The sequence below is a fragment of the Rhinolophus sinicus genome, linkage group LG04, assembly GCF_036562045.2.
Source record: "Rhinolophus sinicus isolate RSC01 linkage group LG04, ASM3656204v1, whole genome shotgun sequence".
In the NCBI taxonomy this organism is placed as follows: domain Eukaryota; kingdom Metazoa; phylum Chordata; class Mammalia; order Chiroptera; family Rhinolophidae; genus Rhinolophus; species Rhinolophus sinicus.
In genome coordinates, this window is record NC_133754.1 from 136,203,451 (window position 1) to 136,223,442 (window position 19,992).

At 43.9% G+C, this 19,992-nt stretch overlaps 1 protein-coding gene across 1 annotated transcript in view; it reads left to right on the top strand.

Moving 5' to 3' along the window:
• The first annotated feature begins 17,172 nt into the window (after positions 1 to 17,172).
• Positions 17,173 to 19,992, top strand: part of GLDC (glycine decarboxylase) — a 74,567-nt gene continuing 71,747 nt past the window's right edge. Inside the window, exons 1-2 of the mRNA XM_019727139.2 lie at positions 17,173 to 17,986; positions 18,586 to 18,664. Of these exons, the coding sequence (XP_019582698.2) occupies positions 17,714 to 17,986; positions 18,586 to 18,664 (352 nt within the window). The 5' untranslated portion in view covers positions 17,173 to 17,713. The remainder of the gene's footprint in view (positions 17,987 to 18,585; positions 18,665 to 19,992) is intronic.

The following is a 19,992-nucleotide window of genomic DNA, read 5'->3' on the forward strand; positions in this document are numbered from 1 at the left end:
CAGCTCAGCTCCAAGTCCAGTCGCTATTTTCAGTCTTTAGTTGCAGGGGGCGCAGCCCACCATCCCTTGAGGGAATCGAACTGGCAACCCTGTTGTTCAGAGCTTGAGCTCTAACCAACTGAGCCATCCGGCTACCCCAACAGCTGCCAGTTCTTGAGCCTCCACTTCATGTCATCCACTTTGCTCTGCATGGAAGCTACATTATTTCATTCAATTCTAACAATGTTGAGGGAGAGGCATTATCACTTTTTCCATCTTAAAAATGAAGAAAATGTGGCTCTTCCCATAAGTGGTCTGAAGTGACCTCTGAAAATGGTTCACTGTTTGCTTGACCAACAAAATCATGTAAATCAAGAGGTTCAAATCTTCGTGTTCATTTTAAGAACACTCATAAAACTGCCCAGGCCATCAAGGGTATGCATATCCGAAAAGCCACCAAGTACCGGTATCTAAAGGATGTCATGTTACAAAAGCAATGTGTCCCAATCCATCGGTAGAATGGTGGAGTTGGGAGGTGTGCCCAGGCCAAACAGTGAGGCTGGATGCAGGGTTGGTGGCCCAAAATGAGTGCAGAGTTTTTGCTGCATATACTTAAAAATGCAGAGAGTAAATGTGGAACCTAAGGGTTTAGATGTAGATTCTCTGGTCACTGAGCACATCCAGGTGAACAAAGCTCCCAAGATGCAGTGCAGAACTTACAGAGCTCACGGGTTGAAAACCCACACATGAGCTCTCCCTGCCACATTGAGATGATCCTAACTGAAAAAGAGCAGATTGTTCTAAACCAGAAGAGGAGGTTGCACAGAAGAAAAAGATCTCACAGAAGAAGCTGAAGAAACAAAAACTTAGGGCCGGGAGTAAATTCAGTATCAAATAAACGTTAATTTAAAAAAAATGAAGAAAATGTGTAAAGTGAGGGTCAAGGAGTTTAAGTGCTTAGCCCAAGTTCACAATTCCTGTAATTGGCAGATTTGGGGTTCCAACACTGGTCTGCCCCCCTCCAGAACCATGACTTCATGGGGTGCTAGTCTCTAGTTTAGTTTCTCTGCTTTACCTCAGATTCTTACCTCTGTCTGTATTTGGGAGCCCAGTCTAGAAATATTAATTGGTCTTGTAATGGTTTCCTTTGTGCAAGCATTTAGTTTGCCATTAGTCACTCTAGACTGCACCCTGATTCTTTCTAGCTTTGCTGTAATGGCACACAGTAACGCTAAGAACCTCGCTCTGGGAAAGCAATTTCTGTCAACTTCATTTGGAACATTGAAGACAAGAGGATTAATTCTCAGGCAGCTTTGGTTCTTAGTCTAATCCATCATTTGTTATTTTCCTGTTACCTCTTTGGCTGCCCCCCCCCCCGCTTTCTTCAATAGTTGATTAAAGTCACTTTCCAATTTCACTGCTTATCTTCTTAATGTTAACACAGATATACGTTAGATTTAGGTATGCAGTTATTTACCCCTGCATTATCCTGTATTGATAAAAATCTGAAACAAACTAAATGTCTGTATTGAGTCTGGTTAAATAAACTATGATTATCCATAAAATGGAACTCAATGCAACCATTAAAAACATGTAGAATAACAATTCTGCCATGTAAAACTGTTACCAACATACATGTATTTTAGTTAAAAAAGGACAACCAAACTGCATGTTTAGCATGTTGCTATTTTAAAAATCACACACACATATACACACGCTTTCAAATGTACATTTAATACTTTAGGTATACACCAAAACATTAAGAAAGATTAAGTGATTGGATTTTAGAGATTATTCTTACTTTTTAATTTTGTTTCCCTTGTCTAAAAAAACCTTGTAAACGTTAAACACAAGCTTATTTTTTAATTAGAAGTCATTAAAAATGGCATCTCCATAATTTCTATAGCAATATAGCATATTATTTAGTTTTAATTCTCCTAAAGATAAGGATGTGGGGTGCTTTGGGGAAGGTTAGTATTTTATTATTTATTGATCATTTCCCCTTTAAATAACTATCATTTAGTTCAAAGTTGAATCAAGTTGATTTGAACTTAGCTCCTATTATTTCTAACTTAGATATTTGAAAGTCTTGGTTCAGGTCTCAGTAGTATAATTTATTTCAAGAATATTAATATGCAGAGGGTTTTGTTTCTTTAGTGCAGTGGTTCTCAAGCAAGGAGGCCATAGAAATCTATGAGGATATTAACCAGAATTTGTGGGCTGTTTCTGGATTTCCAAAAGTTTAACAGGCACCGGGGCATAAATGACATTGATAGACATGGGTACAAACGTGATTCTTTTCTCAACTAGCTTCAAAAAAGAAGGCAAGTTAAACTGTCTAGGCCTCTATTTTCTTATCTTTAAAATGGGGATAGCAATATTAACTCTCCAGTTCCTCAGTTACTACCTCATTACTGCCAAAATTCTGTTGTACTTTTGGTTATCAAAATTTCCTCAAACCTGGGATCCAATAACAAAATAATGTTAAAATGGTCCTCGGTCAAAGGATGCGATTCATTTGTTAGGACGCTTCTAGCTTTATGAAGTGAACACTAGATGGCAACATTCAGGTGGGATTTTCTGTATCAGCCCAATTGGATTCTCCCTCCACCTACAGCCTGCCTCCCCCAAAGCAGAACAAAAGCCCAGAGATCTTCCTGCTTGTCTCAGTTCAAACAGAAATTGAAGAACAGTATTTGACAGTATTTCCTAGGGACTAAACTAAAAGAGTATACTTGGGAGGGGAGGGAATAACAGTAAAAGCTTACATAGTATTTACTTTTGACAAGCACTGTTCTAATCACGTTATATATGGTAAAACAAAGATAAATAAACAAACAAAATCCTAGCCCACAAACACCATATATGTGTGTGTGTGTGTGTGTGTGTGTGTGTATACACACATATACATGTATATATATACATGTATATGTGTATATTAAACTCATTAGAAGAAAATGAACATGAAGTGATTTCATTTTTATCGTAATGGATGGGCAGGTAGATTACTTTTCAATCTCTGCTGTTTTTCCCTTCCTTTCCTCCTTTATTATTTTCATTCATGCTTTCAACAAAACAAGTATTGCTTAAGTATGCACTATGTTCAAAGTACAAAGTGTGTCAGTTTGGGGCCATGATGGTAAAATAATTCGCATAAGGTTAAGCTTCTAACCCTGAAGAGGAAAGAGAACACGCATGTTAATTATAGAGGACAAGGTGGGATGTATGATGTGCACATTTTGTTCTCACAAGGAAGTGTTATTGGACAGCAAAGGAGATATGAATCATTTTATATTGGGACGAGCAGAGTAAGAGAGAAAGGGAATTAACATTTATTCAAAGTTTGCTATATGCCAGGACACTGCTAGGCACTTTACATACAGCATTTCATTTACGAAAATGTATTTTCATTTATTTTTAAAGTATGTTAAGTGGTTTTTAATAGTCCCATTTTCAGGTGAGGAAATTCAGTCTTAAGGAGAGTAAGTAATCTACCCACAGGTACAGAGACAGGAAGGGGTAGAATAAGGCATTGTGGATGGGTAACAATTGCTACTTTTTGTTTCAACTTAAAAGAATACAGATATATTTTCAGAATATCAAGTAATAGGTGTGCATTACAGGATGCCAGAGTTTTGATAGGCCAGATGGAGGGAGAAGAGCGTCTGGGTACAGCATGAACAAAGACACACAGGCCATAGGAGTGTGTGTAAGTCTGACAGAAATGTGTGTGAACAGTTCCTTTTTTAAAGAGGAAAGGAAGAGTGTAAAAATCTGCTCCAAGGTGGAAGATACCAGTGAGGTAGACCACTGAGGAGGGTTCTCCAGCCGACCCAGCACCCACCATCAGTTTAGTCCCTGTTAGTGTTTTCCTTGGTGCTTTCAAATTCTGGTCTTACCCACAGATCTTACCCACAGTGAGGTAAGGGACATCACGTTCTAGTCCCCCACACCTGAATAGTTTTGACTTTTTCACTTCAACACATACTTTTGACTCTCAAGCTAATGACATGCCAAACACTGGACTGTAAGGTGATGTGCAGATGCCAATTATATCAGGTCTCTCCCTCCAAATCCCTGTTGAATTGGCTGTTTCTAGGGGACAGCGGGGGATGTGTAGGCCACTCCCTCTGTGTTTGTTGCATGTACAGTGTGGTTAAAGCATGGACTTTAGAGTCAGACAGACCCACATTTGATGAAATGGAGCAGGAGACAAGAGAAAATCCCAGCAGCAGGGCCCAGATTCTGAAGAAGCAAGTGCTCAGGCTGACAGACATAGCTGACACTTCCTCAGTCTCCATGTGCTTCAATGACTATGTGGGCCCAGCCTCAGGCTGCTGAAGCCCCTGGCACAGGGTCTCTGCGCCTGTCTGGGATGTCTTCAGCCTCTGACTGATGCTTGACTCCTCCTGACCTGAAGCTTCTCTGCCCCTCGAACAGTCTGCTTTCATGCTGGGCTGATTAACATAGAGGAGATAGAGGAGAGTGGCTGGTTAAAAGGAAGACTGCATGCCCTGAATAAGTGAGTCATGAGGTAATTGGCAATGACAATATTATAGGAGCAAGACCCCGCAGGGGAGTGAATGGAAAGCAGGCTGCACTGAAGTGGAAATTGTAATTAAAAAGGAAAGACATGATCTGCTGTGTGCAGGGTCCTGGTCGTCCTTGCCCTCAGGCCAGAGGCTCATACACGTGGTGTTTCTGCAGAGGGAAGACCGTGGGGGAGCTACCGTGGGTGACTGAGTCAGTTCTTAAGACCTACTTATTACTCTGGAGTGCTGAAAGGGCAAGAACCCAGGACAGGCCCAGTTCTCCTCCAACCCTGTGTCTGCCCTTGGAATCCACTGCTTAGAACTAGAGAAGACTCCTTAGCCTGGGGTGAGATCAGAGAGACCAGGGAGCTCCAAGAATTTCCAACTGGATGTCAAAAAGCCGGAATGCCACAGTGGAATGGCCCACTCTGATTCCACATGGGGAGTGGTACAATAAGAAATATATTTGGCTTTTGTCCCCAGTTCCTGTCACAAAGCTCCTGAAACCCTCATAAGTTCCTGAGTGATAGGAACACTTTTTTTATTCATAAGAAGCTACTTTTGAGCCCACTTGAGTTTATGCTGATGAAGTGACTTAGGGTGGGACCCCTAGATAGCCTCGGAATGGAGCTGGTCACCAAACGACCTAGAGATTAGAGGGTTGAAACTTTCAACCACACCCACGGACTCCAGGAGGGGGGAGGGGGTGGGCTGCAGAGTAAGCTCTAGGAAAACTCTTGAACAAGATTTGATTAGCTTCTGGGCTGGTGAACGCAACCATGAGCAGGGCGGATGGCACACTCCAATTCCATGAGAAGGGGAACTCCTGCATTCAGGACACCTCTGGACCTTGCCCTAGATACCTTTTCTTTTGGGTGTTCATCTATATCTTATAAGAACCTTTACAATAAACTGGTAAACATAAGGAAGTTCTGTGAACCACTCCAGAAAATATATCAAACCTGAGAAGGGGGTCCTGGGCACTTCCAATTTATAGCTGATCAGTCAGAAGCATAGGTAACAACCTGAACCTGCAATTGCCACCTGAAGTGGGACAGGGGGAAGGGCAGTCATGTGGACTCAGACCTTAACAGGTGGGATCTGCTGCTATCACTAGGTAGATAGTGTCAGAATTCAGTTAAATTGTAGGACACCCAGTTGGTGTCCCCTGAGAATTGGAGAATTGTGGGGGAGGGGAGAAACTTTCCTCTACCTTCAAGGTTCTTTGGCTGGTCTAACTAAATCTATATAAGGCAAATTAAGAAGAAAAATAACCAAATTTAATTACATATGTATGCATGGGAAGCCTACATACAGGAGAGGTTCTGGATCAGAAAGTTAAAATGAGATAGATATGTATGGCATTTTGAGCTAAGGATGAGATAAAGTGTCTCGGAGCTTCAAAGGATCTTTGCAGCATGATAAGAAGAGCAGATGTTCGGTACTTAGTAGTTTGCCCTGCCATACAGATAGGTCAAAAAAGTTATCTGGTAGTTAAAGGGGGGTGGTCGGTTGCCTGTAGCTCAAAATAATTCACATACCACAGTGGCACATCTTGGGGTGACTCATTCTGAACCCCTACAATTGCTTTGTAGGTAGTGGTGGAAAACACTCTAGGAGTCAGTGCCCAACGCTGAGCTGGACACACATTATAGTTTTCACAATGACTGACCTGGTTCTTGCCCCAAATCCCTATCACTTCCTCCCTGCTGCAAGACTTGACCTACCCCAGACTCTGAGAGTAATCCATTAATCTGGTCTCTACGCAGGGTAAATACTTAGGCACTTTGTTTTCCTGCTTAGCCCATGGTGGAGGTGAGTGGTGATCCACCTGGACCCTATTCCTTGGTTCTAATAACTGAGATTCGCCTGGATTTTCAGTAGTGAGCATTCTGTATCATTCAATGACTTCGCCAAGTTTCCAGTGGATGTTCTATTACCCCAGAGTCTCTAGATGCTCAAATTCAAGGGAATAGACATTTTTTTTTGGAGTTAATGCTTGCTAGAACCTCTGCCTGCTATAGTTGAAAAAAAAAAAAAAAAGGTTGCCTGAGACCAACCTCTGGTTGCTGGTGGTGAAAGATCTACCCACCCACAGTGGCTGTTGCTAACAGCTGAACTTCCCAGATTCCAACCTCCTGAAGGATCCCCACTCCCACCCTTATGCCACCCCCCTGAACTGTGAACTGGCCCCATGACTCCTCCCATTTTGTGAGCTCTCCAGTCCCCAACTCAGGAGGCACCACCAACAGCAACTAGCGCCAGCCTGATAATGTTAGGAGTTTTCATCTTGTATGTGTTTTCATCTCCACTCTACTCAGCCTTCCCCCCAGCTCCCCACGTTTTTGTGTGTCTGTGTGAGGACTGTATTTATCTGGGCTCCAACTTCCCCAGACATATGGATGAGCTATTCCTTTTCTGATGCAGTGTCTATATATTTAATTTACTTTTTTCCCCCAAATGGGTAGAGGTTCTATGTGCTATTCCAGAGGTCATTTTTATAGAGATAATAGGATTTGAGGGGGAAGAAACACCCATGGTCTATTTGCTCTTTTCACAAGCTAGAGTGAACTTTGGAATTGACTCTGATACCTGTTGGTGTAAAACTCTGACCAGCGAGTGCTGGATTACACCACTGAGGCCAGCACGGTCCAGGAAACCCTACATGGAAAGACCTCAGAAGAGGTGACCTAGGTGAATGTATCACCCAATGCCACAAGGGTCAGGGTCTGCCCACTTTGAAAACCATCTGTTGCTGTTTCCTCAAGCCACCATGGGATTTTCCTCCATTCTTTTATCATTAGATGACTAGAACCTGCTGCATCCCTCACTTTATCACTCTCTCAATTCCAGCCCTTCATCACCGGCTCTAGACCTGGGGAAAGTGCCACTGAATTGTTCACGTTAAAATGGTTAATTGTATACCATGTGAACGTCACCTCAATTGAAAAAAAAGAGTCCCACCAGCAGAAAAATCATCCTGCCCTACTAATTCTTCCCAGGAAGAGGAGGGGTGGGGAACGGTGTGGTAACAGCGGCATGTAGGTACATGATTCACAAACTGATGGGGACCAAGATTTCTCTACCTTTTTTCCTTCTCTTCTCCCATGTTTTACTTAGGGGTATTGACTGTGAAATGGACTGGTCTCATTTCAGACCCAAGAGAAAAGGAAAGAAGTCTATAGTAACTTAGGAAAAGTATGTCATAAAAAATATTGCCATTATTATGAAGGCGGACATGAAATACATGTGAATAAGGAATTCCTTACTTGATACAAACATAAAAGTTCTTTATTATTCAGCTGTTTTTTATTATTAAAAATAGAATTCAAAAACAATGTTCTGGTTTGTGTAATTCTGAGAAAAGGGAATTCAATAATTCACCCAGAAAAATCACTGCTGTGATTGCTTTCTTTTTATTCTATACCACTCTCTGAAGCCTCAACTTGAATCATTTTAAAGACTCAACTGTTCCCTAGTCCCCCAGATCATTTCCTTTCACCAATAGACTATTTGCAAAATGTCCCTTCATGCTGAAACGAAAGTCCTGACGGAACTAAAACTTTTGGGCCTCTTCTCACCATAGCTGGGACCAGCCACCCTGTACCTGCAGGTTCAACCCGGGTTCTCAGGCCCCGGGACAATTCCAAACTTTGGGCAAGTAGGATCTGCCTGATACATGGTGGCACCTCACTCAAGCTGATAATTTGGAGTTCCTTTTGATATTTTTTAAACATTTATTTAATGGGAGCTGCACTGGTGTTTTTAGGCAGTGTTTGTTGTTGATATTTTTTAAATTTTCCCTTGAGGGGATGAAACCAGTTGGGTTTTGGCAGGTGTGTAAGTGACACAGGTCAGGGAATTACAGGAACTAGGCACCAATCATCATCACCGTTTTGTTGCACAGAGGTGAGTGACTAACAGTGGAATGCCTATGGTCATTCCAGCACTTTCCATCTGCCTCATCCCACACACCTGCCCATTCTGCCGGAGGAAGAAAGAAATGGCTTCTGTCTCTCTTCTGCTTTACAAATATTGCAAAGTGTATTTTGTGGCTAATTGTAAACTGCATCCAGGATCCTGTAGGCAATGGGACCTGAGAAATATAGTTCTAAGATTACTCTGTAATACAGAGAAGAGCCAAGAAGGGAGCGGGACTGCATCTTGGATTAAAAAAAAAAAAAAAAAAAATAGCACAGTCTATCTGTTTGGCTACTCAGCAATCATACAGAGCTTTCTACCTATATTTAAACTTACAAACAACAATGGCAAAAATATCATGCCTCCTCCTAATTTAATGCAAGTATTCCTTATACAAAGGAAAGCGTGCCCACCTTTTCCCCTAGAAGGGGACAGCCAAACTCTCATCAGTCACTATGCTATTTCTGAATGATATTTCTAGTTCAGCCACAATCCCCTTTTGATAATCTCTATACACTGCATTAATTTATAACATTAACTAACACCAACATACCTTATATAAAATAACAGGGAAAGGGGAAAGGGAAGAAAAAATAGAGTGATAAGTATGAACATAACTAAACATGGAAAAGTATATATAGGAACTTCATCCTTGTTTCTGCAACTGGTCATTGGACTATAGCTTGTGTTCATAACCTCCTTCATCTACTACCTATACCCTAGTCTTTATTTCCTCAGCCAGTACCTTAGTTTGTCATAGTTCTCTACCACCTGTGGGATGACCCAAACCTCCATTTCTGAAGGGTCACCTCTTACTGGCACTGTCTCTATTGGTTTGCTATAGTTTTTCATTACATTTTAGTCACTGAACATAGAAGTACTAAGAGGTACTTTAGGAAATACCCTGAATTCTAGATATACACCCCCTTATTCCCAATATGAAGCAATAAACGTATTTGCCACTTATAATTAGCATCAATTGCCCCATTTGGTAAAGTAATCACTTTCTTTGTGGATTTAGTGGCATGAAGAGCCCCAAATGTCCAGGTGGCAGTCTTAACTTCCAGTTCAACGGGATCATTGTTGCATTTCCTGGGAGATGCATTCCTTTCTTTCAGAACTAAGTTCTCTAACCCTACAGAGCCCAAAACCATGGAATGAGAGTAGTTCCCTAGTTTTAAGCCCATATTTAACTCCATGGCCATTTTCAGTATGAGCTCACTGAGCAAGCAGTAGGGTGGTTGGGGACTGATGCTGGCTGACGTACACAGAATGGGTGGTCTTGTCCACTTGATTATTGGGAGCCTTGTCTGCAGTTGGTGCTCCTCGGTGAATGTTCATGTGGCAAGCTAATGTCTTCTCATTCTGTGCTATTCTAACCATGTCCAACCACGTACCCCTCTCCTTATCACCAATCCTCTTCTTTTGCTATGTAAAACCATTCGCCACTGTCCCAGAGGAAGTGAGATCTGTATCTCTGGACATCTCTCCTTCCAAATGAACTATTTCAAGTTCTGCCCATTGGAGGATTTCTCTTTCCTGTCACCTTCAATACAATCCCTGAGTGGGACTAATTTTATAGCAGTTTCTTTCAGTTCATGTTAAATATCATGAAGAACCAACTATACATCAAGCCTAAATTCTTTCTTCCATGAGACAATACACATGGATTGAAGGGGAGGAGACAATACAGCACAAGTAAGTGCCTCAGGAATCTGAGCACTTGTTCATAAAACTTACTGGAGCCTTCAGAAATTGCTTTAGCCCATCTTCCACTGGATGATGGAAAGCATACCCCTTCCATTTGATGATTGAGTGCTACTGGGCATGCCCAGCTTTAAAGATTGATGGGTCAGATAACACCCATTTCATTGTGGGCATCATAGCTCACATGATCTTTTAGTAATTCATTGTAGAATGCTGTTTTGTGGCCTAGGAACTGTTTCTTAAAAAGAAAAGCGCATGGCTTTGCTTCAAAACCTGTGGGTCTACTCTGTGATTCTCCCATTAGTGCTTACCAGAGGCTCCAGAGAGCACCCCTGTGTGCCACAGACAGACCATCCTTGGATTTACTGGATTATGAGCCCCAGGGTTAGATCAGCTTGTCCTTTTTCTTTGGCTCTACTCAGAACTGTCAACCTTATGGGTTGGAGCAGTATACAGAAATGCTGCCTCCAAAATCCAAAGAGACCCACCAAGCAGTGTGCCTCTTTCTTAATGGCAGGGGGTTTAAGGTGTACAAAATTGTCCTTCACTTTGAAGTCTATGGGTCAACAGGACTGAGATCACTGGAGCCCCAGGAACTTTACTGAGGTAGTAGATTCCCGAATCCTCATGAGGTTTATCTCCCACTTCTCTGGTATGTGTCCTATCAAGGCAACAAGGAGACTTGCTACATTCTGCTTACCAGGTCCTTCAAGCACTAAGTCCTAGGGGAGAGCAAGACAATCAAAGTCCTGGTAGGTTAGACTATGACAGAGAGTTGAAGAGCTGACACAGCCCCGTGGTTAGATAGGAGAATGTACTGCTTATGCTGACAAGTGAATAAAGTGCTTCTGACAGTCTTTACTAATTGGTATAAAGAAATAATAGTTTGTCCAGATTAATAGCCACACACCAGTTACAAGGGGCTATGTTAATCTGCTCTACTATTCAGTAAGAACAGCTCCAATTGGAATACATTTTCATAATCCATTATCAATCTCTAAAATTATGTCTTTTGCACAGATCAAGCAGGAGACCTAAAGACATATGAATCAGACCTCTGCTTCTGGAAAAATAGAGTAGATGTATTTTCTTCTCCTTTTCTGCCTGCTAATTATAATAATGGTTGGTTGAAATACATAAAGTACCCATCAAAGACTCTGAAAAGAAGGTGGCCTGGCTAGGCACTTTGGGACTTGAAAAATGACCCAGCAGTGATATTGCTGAGGTTTTTATTTTGCCTCCTGTGTATCTAATCTTCAGTGTAAAAGAAGCCTGCTTTCACTGGCCAGAGGAATGGGAAAATGGTGACCATACAGGACAAAAGCCATTTGATTATACCTGTCCTACTCCAGATAAACACCATGATAAAAGCCACACCCATGCCCCTTGTTGGTGGGTCTGGCCAAGACTGTGGGAAGGAGCCCTGTTGACCATCCCTACCCTGCACTAACACAAGCAGAGGAAGCACTCCCCTAGCCTGGCACTGCAGAGACTGAGATAATGCACTTTTGACCGTAGCAGCAAAGAGGCAGCACGTCACTCCATCCCAACTAGTGACTGGGTGAGAATTAGAAAAGGAAACTGGAAAATGGGATTCTTTAAAGCTGTGTATGAACTACTGGGCAGACCCCAGGTGGACTATGCATGAAACAGCATAATCAACGCAGCAAACTGAACTATGTGTGGGCTACTGCTCAGGTTGTAGGTTGGCTCCTGAGTAGCACCCAAGTGGGGCAGACCAGAATAGCACTGTAAAGGCATTGAAAACTAATTGACATTTGAAATACAGTCTACAAAAGATGGCCCGGACATGCATTCTGAACCTAAACAGTTTGACTGCCTTCTAAAATGGAAGAATTAAATAGGAACCAGAATGTCATAATATTCAGAATGTACTGGATACAATGCAAAATTACTCGTCAAGAACAAGGAAAATCCTTGACTTAAATGAGAGATATAAAGAGGAACTGAGTGGAAATTTTACAACTGAAAAATACAAAAAATAACAAAAAACCAAAAATACAAAAAAATAACATTAACAAGTTTTTAAAAAATCGATGGCTGGCTTAATAGCAGAATGGAAAGAACAGAGGAAATAATCAGTGGACTTCTAGGTAAAACAATAACAGTTACCCAATCTGAACAACAGAGAAAACAGGAAAAGGAAGAAATGAACAGAGACTCAGGGACATATGAGACTACAACAAAAGATCTAACATTCATGTCACTGAAGTCCCAGGAGAAGAAAAAAGAAGGGAAGGGCTGAGCAAAGAAATAATATCTGAAAATTTCCTTAATTTGGCAAACAATACAAACTTACATATTTAAGAAGCTTAGTGCTATGGACATGCCAAGACATGTCATAGTCAAACTTCTGAGTACTAAAGACCAAGAAAAATGCTGAAAGAAGCAAAAGAGAACTGACATCTATAGGAGGAAATAAACTATTTGAATGATAACCGATTTCTCATCAGAAACAATGGAGGCCAGAAAGGAGGGGCAACATATTTTCCAAGTGGTGAAAGAAAGAACTGTTGACTCAGAATACTATATCTTGTGAAAATATCTTTCAGGAATGAAGGGGAAATCAAGGTCTTCCTGGATGAAGGAAAACTAAGAGAATTAGATGCCTTTAAAAAACGACTAAAAGAAGTTCTCTAAACAAAAAGAAAATGATAGAAGAAACACTCTTGGAATACCAGGAAGGAAGAAGGAACAATGGAAAGAGCAAAAATATAGCTAATGTCTGCTGTCTATGAGTTCCCTCAATTTTTCTCTGAGAACATCTTTTTTTTTTTTTTTTTTTTTTAATCTTTCACTTTTAAAGGATAATTTCACTGTATAGAATGATAGGCTGATTTTTAAGAACATTTTGAATATTTCACTCCACTCTCTTCTTATTTGCATACTTTTTTTTTTTTTTAACAAGAAATGTGCTGTAATTTTTATCCTTCTTCCTCTGTAGGTAAGGTGTTTTCCCCCCCTGGCTTTTAAAAGGATTTTCTCTTTGAGGAGCTCCAAGGTGGCAGAGTAGATATACACCATGCCTGCTTCCTTCCATGAACACATTAAAATTACAACTAGAATACAGAACAACAAACTGGAGAACCATCTGAAGTCTGGCTGAACAGAAGTTTTATCTAAAGATATAAAAAATAAGCCACATCAAGGCTTGTAGGAGGGACAGAGACGCTAACCCGGCTGGTCCCAAATCTCCGTGTGGTGGTTGAAAACAGGCAGGGATACCTCAGCTGCCAAGGTTCGCCCTGGAGGAGTGAAGGACCCCAGCCCCACTCCAGGCTCCGCAGCCTGAAGTACTGGTGCCTGGAAGAAGAGCCCTCACAACATCTGGCTGTGGAAAACAGTGGGGATTCCAACCATCCAGCTGGGACAAAAGGCTGCAGGAAACCCAGATGTCCTTTTAAATGGCCCGCACAGACTCACTCACTCGCAGCCACTCACCTTGGGCTCTAGCAGAGCGATGATGACTCGGGGGGTGCCAGAGGCATACAGGTAGCAGAATGAGGTGTCTGGCTTCAAGGCCAGGGCTGGAGGACAGTCATCATTTTCCCTGTGTGAGGTCCATCTCCTGGTCAGGCAGCCGCCATCTTTAATGTGTTGAGCCTGCCCCTTATGCTTCCGGCCACATCTGAATCTGATTGGCCTGGTGAGCTTCACTGCTCCAAGCTGCAGACTCACTGGGATCCCACCCCACCCAAATCCTCCAACTCTGGAAGTACTTTCTCCATGAAGAGACTGCCCCACCAGTATTGCACTCTTTCTTAGAAAACTATTGGAGTCCACAGGCCCCAGGCGGCTGATGACTGGCCTCTGTGTGCTCTGAGACTTTTCCTGAGTAGCTGCAGGCTTGGCATTACCATCAAACCAGAATCTACATTAACCTGGTGACCACAACTCTTCCCATTCTACTGACTTCCTGAGATCCTGCCTCACACAACTCGGTACCACACAAGGCTTTATCAGCAGCTAAACTTGAAGGGAGCTGGCCGGTGGCAACAGGCCTCGGAGTGTCCTGGGTTTTTGCAGAGCTACCCCAGGCCCAGTACTAGTGGTAGCCATCCTCTGTTTGCAGCGTGGCCTCTCCCATGTGCCTCCTGGTTTAGGACAGGCAATGAACAACCATGGATTGCTTTGTAGCTCCTACCAGGTAGTTCCTGGCTGGTCACAGGCAGTGGTTGACATAGGCCTGTATTGGACCCTGTGGAGACAGAGCCAAGGAGTACAGTTTCCAGGCTCTCAACCTCACGTGGAAAGGTGCTCACTCGGGTAGTAAATGGCCATCAATTGTGATTGGATGGCCATCAGCTGTGGCTAGTTGGCCGTCAGCTGTAACCAGTGAGCCACTGGACATGAATATAACTGCCTTGGCTACGCTAGCAGCAAATGGGGGCTAGCAAGCAAACAGTGGCTCGCAAGCGCTGATTGCAGTTAGCAAGTGGGGTTGGTTGGTTGATAGAGAAGCAGACGACAGGTTGCAGATCGTGTGGCTCCTGCTTCCTGTGTCTCCAACCCAGCCGCCAGTGAGACTATAGTGGTATGACTCCCCTATTTATGGCTCCGTGGGTGTTCCTTTTTGGCCTCACCATGTCCTGCGTTCTTATGTGGGGAGCGGGACCAGAGACCCTACATGACACCCTGCATGACAGACCCCCTCCCAAGAAGCCCCAGAACCAACATACGGGGATGTTGGCTTCAGACCACAGCAGAGCACCACCCAATTAGCCCCACAAGCGGCACACACAAAGGGTGGTCTCAACAGGCACCAGAGCTTGCCGGGGTGAATTTCACTCACTGGGGTAAACCCCAGCACAGCAGCCCATAAACTGTAGACATGGCCAAACTCCACAGCTAATTAGCCTGAGGGTCAATCCCACCCACTGATACGCCAATAGCAATTAAGACACACATATATATGTGTGTGTGTTTTAAGAAATTGGCTCATGTGATTATAGATGCTGGCAAGTCCAAAATCTGCACTAGCAGGCTAGCAGGCTAGAGACTCAGAGAAGAGTCAATTGCCATTTGAGTCCAAAAGCTGTCTGCTGCAGAATTCGCCTGTGTTCAGGGGACATCAGTCTTTTGTTCTACTCAGGCCTTCAACTGATTGGATGAAACCCACCCACTTTATGGAGGGCAATTTACTTAAAGTTCACTGATTTAAATGTTAATCTCATCCAAAGTCGTTCTCATAGAAACATCCAGAGTAATGTTTGATCACATATCTGGGCACTGTGGCCCAAATCGATACATAAAATTAAGCATTTCACTTGGTAAATGGCCACAGGTATCTTATATGTATGTATACTTATAGCAGGGTCATAAGATTTTTTCTCAAGGATTCTTTCTGAAGGTCCCTTCATCTGAGAGGGTCGGGTCATGAACCAGCTAATGTAAGAGAACTGGTTAAGAGACTGGGTCTCTCCATTTGGGTGACATATCAAATTTTGGTTCACTGGATTAAGAAAGATTTTCATAGGCTGCTCATTAATTAGTGAGCACCAAAGATCCTTGTGAATCAAGCCTCATTAGTTACCTCTCTGCCTCTGTTGCCCATTAAACAACTTGCTCACTTTTCTTTGTTTTCTAGTGTTGCCACTGACTTACCACTCTGGGACTCCATTTCAGGGAGCCCATTTCAACAGTGTGGCATCTTCCATTATCATATCACATGTGCCCACACAGAAAGTACAATACTGCTGCTCCTCTTACTAATGGATTTCTCAGTGTTAATGTGAAGTGTCCTCTGTGCCTTCCTGAGGGACACACTGAGAGGGTTGAAGAGTATGTTGCACATGATGAGTTCATTCCAATATTTCTATCTTACCAAGAAAGAGAGATCCTTCCTTCTCTATTATACCAAGAAAGTACTAGCATCTTAACTTAGTACCTAATTTAATGAAGGCCATTGTTGAGTCTGGTTTCAGTCAACCAGCTCATCAAATCCTTAGAGCAACTCCTGGCTGATTGAGCTAATACACTAAATCCACAATCTCTGCTGCTACAAACATATCAATGATTTCAGTATTATATTCCTTCTTCCTTGGTCTAGAACCCACACCTACACAGAAACCCTCCAGTGCCAATATGCATTAGATAGCTCTTTCTGCTTTTACTCTATGTTCCAGTTCTTATACAAGTGTATCTTGTTGACAAAAGACTAATAACACCCAGAACGCTGGAGCTAAAGGAATCTGGGAATTATAGTTCTCTGGCTTCTAGTCCCTGTGATGCATAGAAAGAGCATAGACAGTAATGGGGATAAATACATATTGCTTCCCCCACATGGCATCTAGCAATGAGAGTATCTCCCAACTGTTATGAAGGCTGTAATTTCAATTCCAAGTGGATGAAAACTGTTCAGACATTCAATCCAGCCCTTCTAGCTCACCACTCACCCTGCCTGTCATACACCCACATCTTGCCTACCGTTTTTGTTATACTTTTCTGCCTCTCCACTAGTCTCTGTGCTTGTCAGTTAGAGAGCCCAGTGTGCAGAGCAGGAGTGAAGGAGGAAGCTTAGTGGAGAAAGAGGACAGATTCTCTTTTTCCCTAGTCTAAGTACAAGTAATGTTCTGATGACTTCAGAACATTTTTCTCTCTTCCTCATATTGGAAGGACAATTGGAATTTTAAAAGTTCATTGTCTTGATAAAAATCTCAAGAAATAGCTAGAAAGCTTAGCTTTACAAAATATCTAGGTATAAATTTTCCAACTGAGATGATAGTGCAAAATGTATACCTTAATATCACACACACAGAAAGAGAGAGAGAGCGCAAAAGCGCGCGGCATAGTTCAAGCCTATTGTTATGGCAGTGTTTTCAACGTTCGTATAATCTCTTTTTAAATTCAGCTCCGTGAGATGTGAAAACTAAAGCTCAGAGGTTGAGTAACTTTCTCACAATCCTACAACTATAAAAGAACTTTGATCTGCTCATATTGGTTACCATGAGGTATGACGGAAAGATATTCCAAAATTAATGAATGGAGTCGAACCAACTCAAAGTGTCTGGCCTCCCGGTCAGAATCATCTTCCATCTCGGCTGAGTCCCCCAGGAACTTCGCCCACCGCGGTCCACCCGGATCCCGCACCGGTGAGGTCCCAGACTGGCCTCCCGCGCAGGGTGCGCCCTGGCCTCTGCTTCAGCCAGAGATGGAGTAGGAGTAACTGAGGATGCCGGGAGCAGCAGGACTCTGTGGGGCCCCCAAGAAGGGGGTAGGGAGAGGGGGCGGGGTGGGGTCTGTCCGTCCCCCGCCCCTCCGTTCACTCCTATTGGCCGAGCGTTTGCTGGCCCCATCCCAACGCCCGCCTCCAGGGCGACACTTAAAGTGTGCGGAGCAGGTGCCTTGCGTGGAGCAACAACTTTGCGCGCGTGTCCAGGCTGAGCGCGGCACCCATTCATCGCGCCGGAGCATCCATCCATCTGTCGCACCGGTCGTCCTGTGGAAGGGGCTCCAGGCCGGAGGCAGCTGCCACCCCGGGGGACCGCGACCAGAGAGACGCCGAGAGCGCAACTGAGTCTCGCAGGCCGGGGCAGGGTCCTGTGGCTGCGACCATGCAGACGTGCGCCAAGGCCTGGGGGCTGCGTCTGGGCTGTGGAGTCAGGGGCGGCCGCCGCCTGGTTGGCAGCGCGGGGCAGCATTCGGCGCCGCGGAGCCGCGACAGCAGTAGCGGTGGTGGGGACAGCGGCGGGGTTGGGGACAGCGGCGGGGCTGGGGCCTCGCGCCTCCTCGAACGCCTCCTGCCCAGACACGACGACTTCGCTCGGAGGCACATCGGACCTGGGGACAAAGACCAGAGGGATATGCTACAGGCCTTGGGGCTGGCGGTAAGGACCCCCACCCCCACCCCCACCCCCACCCGGCCCTCCGGGCTTCACCCCGCCCCGCCCGGGTCCTGGCAGTGCCGCCCACACCCCAGCTGGGAGCTCTGCTTCGCACCGCGTGGGACCCGCGTCGGACCCGCGTCGCGGTCCTGGGCCCTGGCGTGGAATCGAGCTCGCGCGCTCGATCCCCGTGCCCTAGCTTTCTCCCGCCCGCGTACTTTCCCCTCCACTCGCTCTCCGCGCATCAAAACCCTTTGTTTTTTAACCCAACTTGCCCTGCGTTTGAGCTCGAACTTTGAGAGAGGAGGACCTCGTGGTTTATCCGATTATCTCCAGTTGCCAATTGAAATCCAACCCTGAGTGGCTGAATCACTACCCCGCTTCATAATTTTCTTTTCTCCAAGTGATTTCTAGTTTGCTCAAAGTTGTTCCTTTCTTTAAAAAACAAGAGAAGGAAAGGGGGAAAAAAGAAAGAAACCCAATTAGGCGATTTAAATGAGGTTCCCATACGCCTTTGTATATGCAAAACACAGGTGACTCTTCACTCTGAACGAAGCACTTTACTCTCTTTCGTGTTCACGGCCTTGCGTTTTTAATTATAGAGCGTTGATGAACTGATGGAGAAGACGGTCCCTGCCAGCATCCGTTTGAAAAGACCCTTGAAAATGGAAGACCCTGTTTGTAAGTGGCCGGGAGGGCTCCTTAGACGCCGCTTGCTCTGGCCTATTTGTCTTCTATGGTTTATGAAACTCCAGCTCTGGGTTAGGATTGCTCAGGACGGGGAATGAATATGTTTCTTAAAATAAAACAGATGAGGGGACCTCAAGGGGCGGAAGAGGGTGGAATATATAGTTCGAAGAGAAGTCCATTTTGTACCCTCGGGTGGAGTCCGTGCAGCGCCTCGCTAGGTCTTTCTCTGAGGGTTCTGGAGGTGCCAGCAAAGGCGGTGTACAAACACGTGCCCCACTTCTCAGTCCCCTACTGAAAGGCAACAGTACTTTTCAAGTCTGAATGATGATTTTTATAGAGAATAAATAAGATTAATGCTTGGTTCAGAGAGCTTAGTTTACTCATACACTTTATTAGAATTTTCTTTTATGTTTAAAATGTTTTTAATGGTCTGAAGACTGCCTTTCAGAGGTCTTCCAGGACTGAGACAGGAAAGCGCGAGTCAAGGGGACAGGCAGAACTGAAGAATTCTCCCCTCCCCCCTTTTTAAACCAGAAAGAATTCTCATGGAGTTATCTGGTTTTGAATCATAGAGATGCAATAACCTCTTTTACTTAAGGAGTCAACTGAAGAGAAGTCGGTCTTTGTCTTGTTTTAGGTTTTAGGACAGAGAGGATATATGGAAGGCAAGCTTTATTTTGTTTTAAAGTAGACAACTTGAAGTATGAAGCTGGTCCACCTCCTGCTGGCGAGTGTAACTCAAGCTATGCAGACGACTGCTCCCATTGTTTGCTTCAAATCTGAGCCAGTTCACCCGATGGCGGGGGCCTTGCCCATAGAAGAAAATCTGCACATTTTGTTCCGTTGAACTTGCTGAGACCTAGGAATAGCTGGAGCCTTATCTATTTCAATTTGAAGAAATCAGAATCCTGGTTCATTGGATGTTTAAAGAGGGAATAGTTGTATATTTTTCGAGCAAGACTTAGGTGAATATTTGAACAAGTCGGTGCCTTCCTGAGACTTTCAAAGTCAGAGAACGTTTAGGTCAGCCCTTTTTACCATGTAATTTAAAATAACATGTTCTTTAAGAGCATTAGTGCCTAGGAAATATGTCAGAAAAATTGTCTATCCTTTGTTAGTTCAGCTCCTTGTTTCCAGCTGAACAATTTGAACATCGGGGAATTAACATTTTCTCTCTCTCTCTCTCTCTCTCTCTCCCCCCCCTCCTTCTTTCCCTCCCTCCCTCCTTCTCTCCCTCCCTCCCTCCCTCCCTCACTCCTTCCTTCGCCTTCTCCCTCCCTCCTTGAAAGAGTGCTCCAGCTAAGTAATTTGCAACTTAA